Source organism: Notothenia rossii (genome assembly GCF_949606895.1).
Source record: "Notothenia rossii genome assembly, chromosome: 10".
NCBI classification, from domain to species: Eukaryota; Metazoa; Chordata; class Actinopteri; order Perciformes; family Nototheniidae; genus Notothenia; species Notothenia rossii.
The window spans coordinates 12655164-12669904 of record NC_136908.1 but is presented as its reverse complement, the minus strand read 5'-3'; the positions used below and the strand labels follow the sequence as shown (position 1 = coordinate 12669904).

Below are 14741 nucleotides of genomic sequence, written 5' to 3'. Positions count from 1 at the left end.
GGGTTTATAAACAAGTAACAGGAAAAACAACCTTTTGTATAGGGAAAACTGCATCTGTATGCAGTCACACACACACACACACACACACACACACACACACACACACACACACACACACACACACACACACACACACACACACTAGCACCTGGGCCCCCACCCCTTGCTACGCCTCTCACACACATACACACTCCTATCACCAATTCTAGCATGCCACGGTGCCAGGTCCGCCTTATAAATCACACAGCGAGAGCAGGAAATTAAGTGTGTCACACACTTTCACCGTCTCCTTTCCCTCTGAGTCGCGATCAAACAAACAAACGTCGCCTCCATGTCTTCCTTCCTCCTGCCCTCCACCAACTACTTCCCCAGGTCCTCCAAGCTTAATTAAACGCTTCTTATTGACAGCCGTTAACGACTGCCATTTGTCACTGCTGCGTTGGCGGGGTTGTATGTTTGTGCATGTTTGGAGGGGGCGAGGGTGGGGGGGTTTACTGCCACCGCCCAGGACTAATTCATAATGAGGAGGCCCAGCTCTTCAACTTGCCTCACGCTTTCTGATTAATTACATCAAACACACTGGTGCTAATGGAGTCCCTCAGTCTTGCCCTTTTGGTCTCACTTCTTTGGCGCTATGCACTGTTGTAGCACACCTGCGATGCCCTGATTGAAATGATGAGGCTATTTATGCAAATTAGCTCGAGCATTTGTACTTTTGTCAGTCCTGAGTAGTGCTACACTGAATGAAAGAGCTTATGCTTTTAGGTCGCTAGTGGCATGTAAGTGAAGTAGATTGATGGCCCCCGTGACTGAGATCAAGGGATTAACCCAGCTGGATAACAGACTAAAGCAGTAGATCATGACCTGGCTGTTGCTGATGGATTATATCAAGCTACACTAAATTAACATTTATTTCACCCTCCTTTTCTGATGCTTGGTTGAACAACAGCACTGTAAATCCAGTCCAGTAGGTCTATAAATGGCTGCACGTATTAACCCAATGTCCCTGGATAAACCATCATAAACCATCTTTGCTGTCACGAAATAAATCTCTCCCTTTTCCCCGTGTTTGTCCCGTTCCAGCTGGTTGATGAGGAAAAGTCTGTGGTGATGACAGAGATGGAGAAAGTGGTGGCTTTCTGCCAACAGCTGCAGATGGGGGGCAAGACTCCCGTACAGGGCAAGACTGCCACCTTCCAGAAGGTACTCATACTACCTTGTGTGTCTCCATCTTTTTCTTGTTTGTTTCTGTGAAAGCTTTTTTAGAAAAAAAATGAATAAATGGCTTGTTTTGCCTGTGAGTCTGTTTTGTTAAGTAGACATCAAATTAGTTACATCACACAAAGTCCAGAGCAGGCGCTATTTTTTTTACTTAAAAGGATAATTAGCTTAAAAAAGCATCAAAACTAAATCCCCAACAATAGAACGTCATCAATGAAGCACTGAGTGAGCACACAATAGGGCCTGACTAACTGCGTTACTTAATTACTGGTTACGGCTTAATATTTGAGTGATCTGCAAGTAACACCATTATCGAACACAGGGCACTGGATTAATGAGTGTCTGGGAGAAATTAATGAGCATCTTGGGCAGGGATGAGCCGCCTCAGGTCACCTTGTAATAAAGGCGAAGGGCTGAATCAAAAGGATGGGATGAAGAATAGCGTGTCCTCTGCTGATTAATGAGCATCTCTTTGATATGTATTGACTCCCATTTCTCTGTCTCTCCCTCCTGAGGTTCACTTTATCATTTGTCACTAATGAGAGAGCGCTTGTCTGTCTGTCTGTCTGTCTGTCTGAGAGCACTGATCAGAAAAGTAGTCATATGTGTGGTTGATAGGCTGCTGTGTGTACGCTCTTGTGCATTTGTTTTCAATGCATGTCCATTCTAGTTCTTTATATTTTAATATTTTCTTTTTTTGACAATAGGTGGACTCATCCATTCAGGCAACCAGAGGTATCTTGACCGTGGTGCTTTATCTCCTCCCGTTCTGCAACAAGCTCAACAAAAAGGTGATTAAACAGGACTCCGTAACTGAATAACTGGCACTTGGAGTGTTTTGGAAAGTTAGATTAAAAGCTGCTTAATGAGAAAGAAAGAGATTGAAGATATTTATGAAGCCAAAAATATGATTACACTTTTTTGGCCACTTAGGGGCAGAGGAAACAAACTGTGAACATAACATGGACATATAATGAATCATTAGTTGCTTGAACGTTTATAAAAACTGCATTGAGAGCCGTAAACAACCATTTGCTAAGTAAAGAAAAAGTTGAGTAATGTCCTCCTAAAAAGAGATTAAAGTCATACTCCCTCTGTGTTGTAATCCAAGCCTCTCTGTGCTTTGTTTACAAAGCCAGCCTCACATTAGAAGATTGGAGCTTATATCAGACCCCCGGCTCACCCTCAAGATAGCAATGTTAGCTTCGTCTGCAATTTTTTCATTGTTAGCGCTGTGAGTAATGATGGCACCGTTAGCCGCCAGCTCAGCCATCGCCATGTTGAGAGATGTGTGGAGGCAATAAAGATTACCCTTAAGAAGATTTAGTTTAATAGCTCAAAGTGTCTGCTTACATTTTTTGCACTTGTCGAAAAACAGCATAAAATCAGATGATGAAAATATAAGGTTCAAACTTTTAAAAGATTGCAAGTTCCTACGTTTTCTTTAATATTTCCTCTCGATGTTGTCTGTTTGCAGTACAAGTCAGAGAGGAGTAGCCTGGGTTCCCCGCAGGACTGGAGAGAGAGGCAGGATGCATCCACACCTGTCAAAGAGGAGGGGGCTCTCCACATCAAGAACAGCAATGGCTTTGGTGTCAAATGTTTGGAGCAGCACATTGCCGGTTTAAACATCCTGGAGAGCAAATAATCCTTTGTTCACTATCCTCCATTGGAGCAGCACATAGCGAACATCACCTTTCTGGAGAACAGGTGATCCAGAAAATTACTTCACTCCCCTCATCTTCATGCACCCCTAAAGAGTGGGTTAAAGCAGCGTGTGAAGATGGTAGCCTCGGCTTAGGAGCTTGCATTTGCGGTCTGGATGATGAAGTGGAAGGCAGATTCAAGCTCAATGTGCCCAGGGGCTGTTTTAACCAGAAGATCAGTTCCACAAGATGGAGACAATCAGCTATCACTTTTGCAGCGAGCCTCCTTCGAGAGAGAATTCTGACACAACCTGATTTTTGAGTCACTTTTATCACTTCTCTGAACATTGAGGTGATAAACTGATCAAAAATCTGAAAAAGAGCTCCTCTTAATGCTCGGCTCAGCCATACATCTGTCTTCACTATGTGCCTCTGTGTAACAGGCCTATTTGCTTAGTGGTGTACTGTAAACGTGTTGCACATGTTAGCCAAATTGAGGGTAAAAAAACAAAAAAGTGACCAGCTTAAAACCCACCGTGCATGACGCCATCGCCACCAAACCCTTGTGTTTGAGTCTCTTATGGTCTACGTGTTAAAGCTTTTTAATGTTAACACTTGTGTAGTATGAAACAGTGATACATTTTGTCTTTGCACACTGGCATTCTAGTCATCTCACTTGGATTAATGCGTATTTTGAAGTCAACCACACCGTATGATTAAAGGTTTATTTCCATACAGTTTGCCATGGAATGTTAACTAGATCAGTCTTTAATGCCAAATATGAGTGTCCTCATAAAGACGCTGTGACCTACAGCTTACTACTAGTGTGAAATATAAAGCTCTTACACCTCAGTGTTCATCACTGGAGAACTATTTGATTTGGTCCTGGCTTCTCCCAATCAGATGAAGATAAAGTTCATCACTAAGATGGTTTGGGGATGTCAGGATCTTACACACTGTCCTTTTATGAAATCCTATCATTAGTATAGTCAGACATTGTTTTTCTCACTAAAGATTGTTTTTCTCAAATGGAGCCTTTAAGGCCCAATCCCAAACCGCCCCCTACACACTACCCCTCCGTTTGCGTGTTTGCGCGGAGGGTCTGCCATATTAAGTGCTGTTCCAAACCAACGAGTGTGGAGTGGGCTATCAAGCCCTCAAACAGCGAGTCAGCAGCGGTGCTGACTTGAGACCGGTCTCTACCTGACCGGTCTCCACGCTGTGTGTGTCCGTCAGGAAACACGTTGTTAACAAGTAGTTCCAGCAAACATCCACATATAAACTGCGATGTAAAAAATCTCATATGTTTTTAACTTAGGATCATACAGTGTTTAGTCTAGAAAAAGGTAAGTGTGTGCATTGTATTATAAAGTTGTGTATATTTACAGACTGTTGGAAAAACTAAGAAGCTTATAAACATCAGGTTTAAAACTAAAAGAGCTTTACAAAAAAGTAACACAATGAAATTTGTTTGGAGTTTTATTTGAGTTATTAATTTAAAAATGTTGTCAAAGAGATGCTGATTTGAAACCGTTGTTACATACAGTTACGGCATTTCCTGTTTCTGCCGGAGAGAGGGGAGTTTGTCCCAAAGCTTGCTGCTGTATTTATACCCTTAACCCTTAATTGAGGGAACTTCATTCAGCTGCGAGTGTGGCTACAGACGGAGTTCACTCCGTCACGGAGGGGTAGGGTGATTTGGGATTGGGCCGAAGTGTACTTGTTATGAAGACTATCATTGTGAAGCTGCCTGGTTGGCCAATATGTATTAAATGGTAAATGGTATGTATAATATGGTACATGAAGCATAGATATATATGTATATACACAGTATGTATCCTAAGTTAATGACTTTGGTACTAGGTGATGGTATGATAATGACAGAGATGAATAACATACTTAAATACATATTTAGAGATGCTTTGTACGGTGTGAGAGCAGCTAAGGATGCTGGGTATTGTAGTACAGCTACAGATGTGAAGAAATCAGATCTAGTTTTGGACCATCTATTCTTTTGACAATTGAAAGGTTAATAAAAGTGACACATACAAAAATAAACAATATTTTTCTTAAATCACTGCTGTGTTTGTTTAATGACATTCTAGAAAAAATAATTCAACTCAAGTATATATGTTTCTGGTATTATACAAACAGAATTCAAGTACTTTGTCATGCTTTCCTCTTATCTTTTCAAACTTGAAAAAAACAAGTTAAACACAGTGTCTTCTGAAACCTCCTTCTAAAACATAAGAAAACAATAAGAGTAAAGAGGCACAGTGCGAAGCTTGCATTAAATGCAACATTCCTTTTGACCACATGCAAGTCTCTTTCCAGGATTCATCCTCAGTCTTTACCCAACCTGGCAGGACTGACAGAGCGGGTTTAACTTTAATAAGTAGAACTCTGTCATGATGCTTGAGATTCGGGAACAGAACGTTTGGAGACGATGCTCTCGAACTCCTCTCTGCTCAGAAGATTCTCTGTGATGGTCTTGCTCTCGTCAAACTTTGGCAAGATGACAGCGATGTATCCATCAGTGAAGGGCTGTTCACGTTGGACAGACAAAGCATTTATAAACATTTGTTTGATAAGATAAAATGAAACTTCAACGATTGTGGAAGAGGAACTATTATTTTGCAGTCATTAACACTATAGACAGAGAAAACTAAATATTCAAAATGTATTTTTTGACATTGTGTAATTCAAGAAGGCAAATACACAATTAGACTTGATGGTATCCATGGTATCCAGATATGCACATGAGATGATTTTACAGTTACAAATGTATATTTACCTTTTTCAGCAAGAGAGAGGGTGTTTTTAAAATACTCTCATTGACCTCCAGAAGGCGGCCTCGGATGCAGCTAAAAAGATGATTTGTGTGACTTATCATGAAATGCATACAAGCATGTGAAATGTATGCCTAGAAAAACAAACTATCTTACCTGTAGATTGTGTATTCAGTTTCATCTGTGCATGTTATCCTACATAAAGGTGCAAAATCAGTAACGAACTGACCCCCCTATGATGGGGAAAAAAGATTGAGAGGCATTTCAGGCCAAGCTGAATAATGTTGAGGGTAGCTACATAAGTAGAAATAAATGCACGTAAATCCAAATCATCTGTAGCAAGTATTTTGAATTTACCCGCTTGGACTTCCCAGACACTTTATTGTTCAGCCGACTGCAGCCGTCACTGATCTGGTAGTTGATGCTTTTGATTGACCGCCCATCCTGAAGGATTGGGTGAGTCTCGGCTAACGTGATAACACACAGTCTGCAGAGAAGAAACACAAGTTAACAATATTAGTGAATGTAAGTAAGTCATTTTGAATAAGTATGAGTGAATAGAGTTGAAGATAGTGTGGGACAGGATATGGTGTGAGTTTGTTGCAACAACTCATAATAGTGGATGACTAGAACTGTTAAAACCCTTATATCTTTGGAGGACTTCACTATTTGGAAACCTTTAATTTTGTTGATGTTTATTTGGTGTGCCATTAATGCATATTTACAGAAGTTTTTTCTGATGTTGAAGTCCCCCATAAAACAATATTTGACGAAAATCCTCAAATAATTGAATTCTAACACAAAAAGGCTCAAACCACATCGATACAATAAAACATAGTCTCTTCAAAAAATGAACAATGAAGTCGTGTTTTTCCAAGGATTTTAAGTGTATTATTAATACTTGTTTTGCAATTATCTGATTTCACTACACCACCCCATAAAAACACTATTCAATACATTACTTGTTAGACGCTTTTATCCAAAGCGACTTTCAGGAGCAATTTGGGGTGAAGTGTCTTGCCCAGGGACACAACGACATCCTGACACCCATTAGCGTTTCTAATATGCAAAATGCATCTGATTATTTAGTATTTTCGATCTTTCCAATACAGACGAGAGATCTCTCTCCCCCGCCTGCTATCGAGGGGGCGGGGCAGTTTACACACACGCAGCTGCTACATGCAGCAACACACACACGGCAGAGAGAACGCGCTCCAAGGTGAGGTTCAACTTTAGCCGTCTCGATGTGGACAATGCTCGTTGCCAAAAGTGCAATAAAAGTTTAGCATGTAAGGGCGGTAACACGAGCAATTTGTCTAAACATTTAGCAAAAGTGCACCACATTCAGACGGAGGAATGCACCGGGTTCGACTGTCTTTCTAGTAGCTCTGTAGCCCCGTCCACGAGTAGGTTTTCCACCTCAGGTATGTTGTGTATTCTAGCAACAACACACGGAGTTAACTCAATTATACAAACATGGGTTAATGATTAGAGGTAACTGAGTTATTTATTTTGTTAAAGTTTCAGCTATTCTGTTTACAGTTCTGTCATCAGATTATTTAATATGATTTGTTAAAAACATTGTGGTTTCTTTTGATGTGAAATATTATGTATTCAATTAAAAAAAAAAACAGTGTTAGTTTTGTTCACAATTTGTTTAGATAGTTTACCTTCTTTATTCTCTCCAAAAGAACCGATAAAAGACCAGATCGATAAGTGGTATCGATAAAAGTAGTAGTACCATTAAAACTAGGGATGCACCGAATATTCGGCCGCCGAAAATTATCGGCCGAAAATGGTTAAAAAGGCTCTTTAGGCTTTCGGCCGAAAGGGTTTTAGCACCGAAAAAATATCACCGAATGTCAGAGAACAGGGTTACGTTGGTAAGCTAACGTGTTGTTGTGATGACGTAATCAAAACGCAGCGACAAGCACGGCGCGCGACCATGCTCGCGGCTGGCTCACAGCCAACATGTCTGCCGCTTGGAGATATTTAAAAATATCAGAGAAAGAGGCGCGGATTGCGATTTGTAAAACGTGTTCAGCTGACATTTCTCGAGGGGGTGTAACTGCAAAGACTTTCACCACTTCGGGATTACTCCACCACTTGAAATCAAAACACCCAGACAAATATGCGGAGTAAGATCAAATCACAAGCAGTGACAGCGAGAGACTGTTCAGCGCTGCCTCTCATGTGCTTGATGAGAAGAGGAACAGACTTATGGCTGATAAAGCAGAGAAGCTAATGTTCATTAAAAAGAACCTCCCACTTTTCCTTAATAAGTAGACAAGGCTGGCTTATCATAAGCTTATCTAGTTCTACATGTCTACTCTATACCCACTTTCCTGAACAATTTTCATTGTGAGTTATAATTCACCATCTCAGGTTATCATTAGGGGGAAATGACAGCAGCACAGTGTTCAATATATTGTACTTTCGGTATCTAAATGATACAATGTTGTTTACATTGCTCATGAGGACAGACCACCTTATTTGCAGATTCTTGAAATTGTCATTTAATTTGTAATTGATTGTGGATTTTGTATCCAGTTTTCACTTTATGTATCTTTATACAATGTGTACTACTTTGCTTATGAGGACAGACAGCCTTATTTAGATTCTTGAAATTCAATTGTAATTTCATTTGTAAATAGTTACATTCATGTGGATTTATCCATTTTGCACATTTGTATGCATGCACTTATAGGTGCATTTGTTGTTGTGGAAGGCCTGGCTGTCACAGTCTTTACTTACACTATTTTGTTGTAGGCCTACTGGCCTAGATGTTTATGCAGTTTTAAAGCACCTTGGCTTTGTTCTGAATGCACTTTGTTGTAGTTATCCTACAGAGAAAAGAAAATGGACTTGACTTGGAATTAATGTACTGTATGCATTCAAAAGTGCTGAATAAATGTTTTATGGACCCATAATAGTGATTATTATTTAAGTTAAGTTTTGCCATAATCATGTCTTTTTCCATAATCAGGAAGCTGAACAACATTGGTAAAAAATGTATACATTATATATATATATATATATTTCTATTAATCATTTTCGGCCTTTCGGCATTCGGTTTTCGGCCAACTGTTTCCTATTTTCGGTATCGGTTTCGGCCAAGAATTTCCCATTCGGTGCACCCCTAATTAAAACCTTAACGATACCCATCCCTAGTAGCGAGTAAAACTAACACAGAAAAGACCTGTCTATGCTGCCCCAAAACGTCTCGTTGGAGGTTTTTCTTTTCCATTGTTTTCTTCCTGGGTACAGTGACATGCCCATACCCAAATTCCTCACACACACACACTCAATCTTTTCTCAGCTGCAGCTCCGCCAATTTCTCCTCCCTGAGACGGCGGGACGCGGCGAGGCTGTGAGTCGGTGTGTGAGCACACACACACACACAAACTCCCAGCCAGGCTGGAAGTGTGTGTGTGTGTTCAGGCTGGGTCTCGCAGACAGCCACTGGGCTCACAGGGAGGGGGGCAGGAGCTCCAACAAGTCATTTAGGCAGTAGGGCCTGGCTCATTTCGTGGCATCTGCAGGCAGTGGCAAGTACTTCCGGCATCTGCCACAGAGGCCGCTACTCCGTGGTATCTGTGGCAAGTATATGCCACAGATGTGGTATCTGTGGCAAGTATATGCCACAGCCACAACTTGCCGTGGCAAGTAAATGCCACAACCATGCCAGTATATGCCACAACTTATATATGCCACAACTTGCCGTGACAAGTATATGCCACAACTTGCCGTGGCAAGTAAATGCCACAAGTTAAGAGTTAAGAGAAGGTTTACGGTAGCTGCCACCCGCCTTCCGTGGCAAATGCTGATATTTAAACCCGTATTTATCGCGTAAAATGTCGCTGTTTTGACATGACTTTATCGGACTGATCTGTACACAAGACTGATGATCTGTTACTGATGGTCCGATCATATTTTTTTAAAAGATTAAACATATGTTCTATAGGTTTTACTTGGAGAACGTGGTTTGTTAAAATAAATAAACGTGCTATTTTTATGATAATACTCAAGATATATTATTAGTAAGTTGACATAAAGATCTAACATTGTTGACCAGAGGTGGGAAATAGGCTAACTTGTATACTCAAGTACTGTACTTGTGATTTAGAAATAGCCTAGTTGTACTTTAGTTGAGTATGTAAATGGTATGTTACATAGTAGGCTACTTACCCCACTACAACTCAGAGGTAAATTGTGTAATTGTAGCCTACTCCCCTACATTTATTTAATACGCTACCTTTAGTTACTTACTACAGATTCTGATTAATGATGATACATATAATCAAGTCTTAAATCAGACTTTATAGTTATTCCTGGAGTAAATTCACAAGATACCCTACTACAGTATACAAAGTCATTAAAACTAGTTGCACCTTTACCAGCTTTGAGAACACTTTCATGATCAATCATTATAATGAAAACATGTAATATGCACTTTAAGTATATTGTTATGCTAATCATTTTGCGCTTTTACTTGAGTAACATTTTAATGCATGACTTTTACTTGTAACAGAGTATTCCAACATTTAGGTTGGCTACTTCTACTTTTACTTCACACTAGAACCACAAGGGGTCGCTGTATAGCCTACCTAAAACCACCAACGTGTCAAATGAACGAATGCATTGATTTTCAAGGTACAATGTTATTTTATTTATCATACTAGAACACAATGAGTGTTGCCACTACATCGCCGTGGCATGTGCCTTGGCATTTGTGGCATCTCCCACAGAGGCCACTACTCTGTGGCATCTGTGGCAAGTATATGCCACAGCCACAACTTGCCGTGGCAAGTAGGCTATATGCCACAACTTGCCGTGGCAAGTATATGCCACAACTTGCCGTGGCAAGTAAATGCCACAGATGCCACAACTTGCCGTGGCAAGCATATGCCACATCTTGCCGTGGCAAGTATATGCCACAACTTGCCGTGGCAAGTAAATGCCACAGATGCCACAACTTGCCGTGGCAAGCATATGCCACAACTTGCCGTGGCATTTGCGCATGCTGAACGGGAGTTGCCACAAGATGCCAGAGTTAAGAGAAGTTTTACGGTAGCTGCCACTCGCCTTCCGTGGCAAATGCTGATATTTAAACTCGTATTTATCGTGTAAAATGTCGCTGTTTAGGCATGACTTTATCGGACTGATCTGTACACAGGACTGATGTGCGATCTCTATTTTTCAAAAAGATAATAAATTATCATTTATATTCAATTTTACTTGGAATAGCCTACGTGGTTTGCTAAAATAAACAAACGTGCTATATCTATGATAGGATGCTAAACATAGGCCTATATTGTAATAAAAAAAGAAATATTGGCAAGTGAGCGTTGCAACGCAAGCCCTTGGCAATTGTCGCTTCTTGAGGGGAGTTTCCACTGCTTGCTACGATAACCAGGTGTATTGTTACTAGTAAAGACAAATAATTAAAAATAAATATCTGTATTGACACAGCAACGTGTACAATGGTGTTATTAGACTTGGCTACAGACTTAGGGCAGCTGTAACTGATTGCAGTTGCCACTGCTAGTGAGATGCTAAGATTTATATTTTATAAATGAGGCAAAGGACAGTTATATTTGATTGTACACATGTATAAATGTGTTATTTTAAATCCAGGCATATGTACTTAATTTGTATTATTTTCGTTGTTAATAAACAGATTAATGTCATTGTATCTGTTTTGTTGTTTAATATTTTAATTCTGGTTGAACATTTTTATTTAAATGCTTCAGATTATTCTTATTAGATATTGATATCGGTGAATCCAAACAAACCATGTTATTCCGTTAAGACAATCATGACAGTATATTAAAAATCAAGACACAATGCATGCTTTTTTATCCATCCTTTTATTGCGTTTTGAAAGTGGTGAACAATTAACATGAAGAATGTTCTCTTAAGCATGATACTCCAAGCAATCCTCATTTAACCGTATAAAGTTGATTTAATATGTTGAGGAAAGAGGGTTACAATGTAATATAATTACACCCTTGTTAAAACTTTTTGTGTGCATCAGTAAAAAGGTTATATGTCATGCATGCAAATATCAAATCATTGTGTTGCTAATTAACATAAACAGATTTTGATATGATACGTTGTATTTAATTTATTTATCTAAAATGTTAAAATCTTTGCGTTACAGCAAATAATAATAATAAAAAGAAACAGGAAATCATTTACACATTATTAGTAGATATTTATCTACAGAGTATCTAAAGAATAAACAATATAGCCTACTGAATATGTAAGAATACACTAAAATAAACCATCTCACTAAAACCAATAGAAACATATATTTGTCTTTCTTAACCCTTTCATCCATGAATTATGAAAGCCTCACTCAGAAGTGTTTTTATTGCTCTTGGGGCATGAAAAACAAGATTTTAACTTTAGTTTATTTTTATCTATTTTTTTCAAATTTAGAACATTTAAAAATACATTTTAAAAAATAATTTTAAGGATGATGTTTTCCTTATTAATAAGTCACAAATCACAAACTCAGTAAATGAACACTGACATAACAAAAACACAGAAAATGACCACTAGTTGTCATAAAGTAAAACAGTAACAATAGGAAATTACAGTCTTTTCAAGTGAATGTATATATTTATATATAAAACAAACAATAGAAGCACACTTACTGTCAAGTAGCCTATACCAACATTAACATAAGATAATCCTTATGTGTATTATGTATGATGGAAATCCATCAAGGGTGAAAGGTTATATCATGTGCACAGCTATTGCTTATGGCAATGAAAATCGTATTGGTCCCGCCATGCGTTTTAGAAGGGGGATGATTTTAACCGTTTTTATTTCAGGGGGGATGCCATCCCCCCTCAACTCGAGTACCGACTATTATCATAAAAATAGCACGTTTATTTATTTTAACAAACCACGTTCTCCAAGTAAAATCTATAGAACATATGTTTAATCTTTTTGAAAAATATGATCGGACCATCAGTAACAGATCATCAGTCTTGTGTACAGATCAGTCCGATAAAGTCATGCTAAAACAGCGACATTTTACGCGATAAATACGGGTTTAAATATCAGCATTTGCCACGGAAGGCGAGTGGCAGCTACCGTAAACCTTCTCTTAACTCTTAACTTGTGGCATTTACTTGCCACGGCAAGTTGTGGCATATAGCCTACATGCCACGGCAAGTTGTGGCATATAGCCTACATGCCACGGCAAGTTGTGGCATATATAAGTTGTGGCATATACTTGCCACGGCAAGTTGTGGCATGGTTGTGGCATTTACTTGCCACGGCAAGTTGTGGCTGTGGCATATACTTGCCACAGATACCACATCTGTGGCATATACTTGCCACAGATACCACGGAGTAGCGGCCTCTGTGGCAGATGCCGGAAGTACTTGCCACTGCCCGCAGATGCCACGAAATGCGCTTGCTGTCTCTCCATTTAGGACAGAGAGTGAATAGATACACATACTATACAGAGATGCTATATGAGAAACCAATGAGATTTTGGAAAATTGTACAATATAAATCTATTTTAGTAGACCTCAACAATGGAATTATGATCAGTGGAAATGGCCATGACATGGGACCTTTAAGACTGTAAACCCTTTGGTGCACATTTCTGTTTCACACTACCTCTTTTTAAACCTGTACAGCTCTCCACTTTAAATTATATTTCACTTTGCTCAGTGTTTTGCATATTTATGTGTGTGTTAATTATTGACTGTATTTTAACAATGAGCAATAGTTTTTATATTAGTGCTATTTTTGTATCCTTTAAAAATAAAAAGTGTTCTTTTTGTGTTTATGTTTGTACCATTTACACCAAAGCTAATTCCTCGTGTCTTAACATAAAAGGTAATGAAACCAATTATAAGTTAGCCATGATACCCCTGTTACCTTACCTGTTTGAATGCTGTAGGATGCAATGGTCCTCACACGGGTTCCCCTTCATATCTAAATAAAACAACACATTTAACTTGTAAATATTGGTAATATAATCAAAAACATGTTTGCTCTGCCTGAGGTTTGAAGTCCAACTAACGTTAGCTCAGTTAGCCACCGCATGGCTAACTGTAACATTTATATTTACCTGCTCTGTACCAGCGTGTGTAATATCGGTCGATAACTGACGGCGCCGTCGCTTCAGTATCTTTCTGCTCCAAGCAGTCCATCAAAACGATTCACAATACAGGTATTAGTAAGAAAATAATACTTAATTTACATCAATACCTATGCTTCTCAACTACTGTGCTTGACGGACAACTAATTGTGTGACACCAAGTGATCCGTCGCAGAAGAAGTCCGAGGTTTTTCATGCGAAAAGGTTCCGGAGATATTTTTGCTTCTTTGGGAATTTGCAAAGCTAATTTGACACTTTAGAAAACTTCAATTCACAAAGCAAATTTTCATCACAGTATTTCAATCAACTCACTGTTACTTTTGAAAATGGAAGCATGGGGATACTGGTTATGTAAACAATTGAATAATTTCGTTAATCCAAACTGGACCTGAATCTCGATCTACTGTCGTCTTCACATCAGATTTTTGTGTATCTGCCAAAAGACCTGAAAGGTAGGCATGCACTTTTTTTCTAATGTTGATTTTCTTTAAAACTTATAAAAACTTCTGCTTTAATAAACAGTTGTGAAATGTTTTTCTGATTGACATTGTCACTTGAATCAGGTTGGTATAAAGGTGTGTGATTTGTTATTGTTTTTCCCAGTCCTTTACATGACTCTGGAGATTTAACCCATTTATTGTGGATCCCTTGAGTTGTGGTCTTTGGATGAAGTCTCATTTTTCAACATTACACAACATTGTGACCTCAAATTATAACGACCTTAGGGTTGATCTTGCATTATTACGTGTTACATACTGTGTTAAAATCTTGCTTAAACAAATATGTGTTAACAAATTAGAACTAAAGGGGTCAATATGCCCAAAGCATATGTGTTGCACTTTGTTTGGCAGGGTCATACCACCCTGGACATATAATGAAAGCAGTTTTTAACATCGACCACTAGATGTCAGACAACTGCTAGCAACTGCATTCAAATCTACACATTCAAACTCAGAG

The 14741-nt window shown here is 39.0% G+C and overlaps 2 protein-coding genes across 6 annotated transcripts in view; one reads left to right on the top strand and one right to left on the bottom strand.

Moving 5' to 3' along the window:
- The window catches only part of ctnnal1 (catenin (cadherin-associated protein), alpha-like 1), a 47222-nt gene extending 42278 nt beyond the window's left edge, over nucleotides 1–4944 (top strand). For all 5 annotated transcript variants that reach the window (XM_079656426.1, XM_079656424.1, XM_079656425.1 and 2 more), the window contains 3 exons: nucleotides 1084–1203; nucleotides 1929–2012; nucleotides 2699–4944. In XM_079656426.1, the coding sequence (XP_079512552.1) occupies nucleotides 1084–1203; nucleotides 1929–2012; nucleotides 2699–2869 (375 nt within the window). In that variant the 3' untranslated portion in view covers nucleotides 2870–4944. The remainder of the gene's footprint in view (nucleotides 1–1083; nucleotides 1204–1928; nucleotides 2013–2698) is intronic.
- Nucleotides 4931–13980, bottom strand: abitram (actin binding transcription modulator). Its single transcript, XM_079656428.1, has 6 exons — nucleotides 13755–13980; nucleotides 13567–13618; nucleotides 6014–6143; nucleotides 5813–5889; nucleotides 5662–5731; nucleotides 4931–5411 (listed from the first exon to the last, which is right to left on the bottom strand). Exons 1-6 carry the CDS (start codon nucleotides 13834–13836, stop codon nucleotides 5274–5276), a joined length of 549 nt encoding a protein of 182 aa, XP_079512554.1. The 5' UTR covers nucleotides 13837–13980; the 3' UTR covers nucleotides 4931–5273.
- Between the last annotated feature and the right edge of the window lie 761 nt (nucleotides 13981–14741).

Excerpts from the sequence above, each read along its gene's own strand:
- abitram (XM_079656428.1), bottom strand. The coding sequence starts at position 13,836 with ATGGACTGCTTGGAGCAGAAAGATACTGAAGCGACGGCGCCGTCAGTT. Across the intron at positions 6,144-13,566 it reads ATCCTACAGCATTCAAACAG|ACTGTGTGTTATCACGTTAG; the intron begins GTAAGGTAACAG and ends TCTTCTCTGCAG. Across the intron at positions 5,732-5,812 it reads ACTGAATACACAATCTACAG|CTGCATCCGAGGCCGCCTTC; the intron begins GTAAGATAGTTT and ends TCATCTTTTTAG.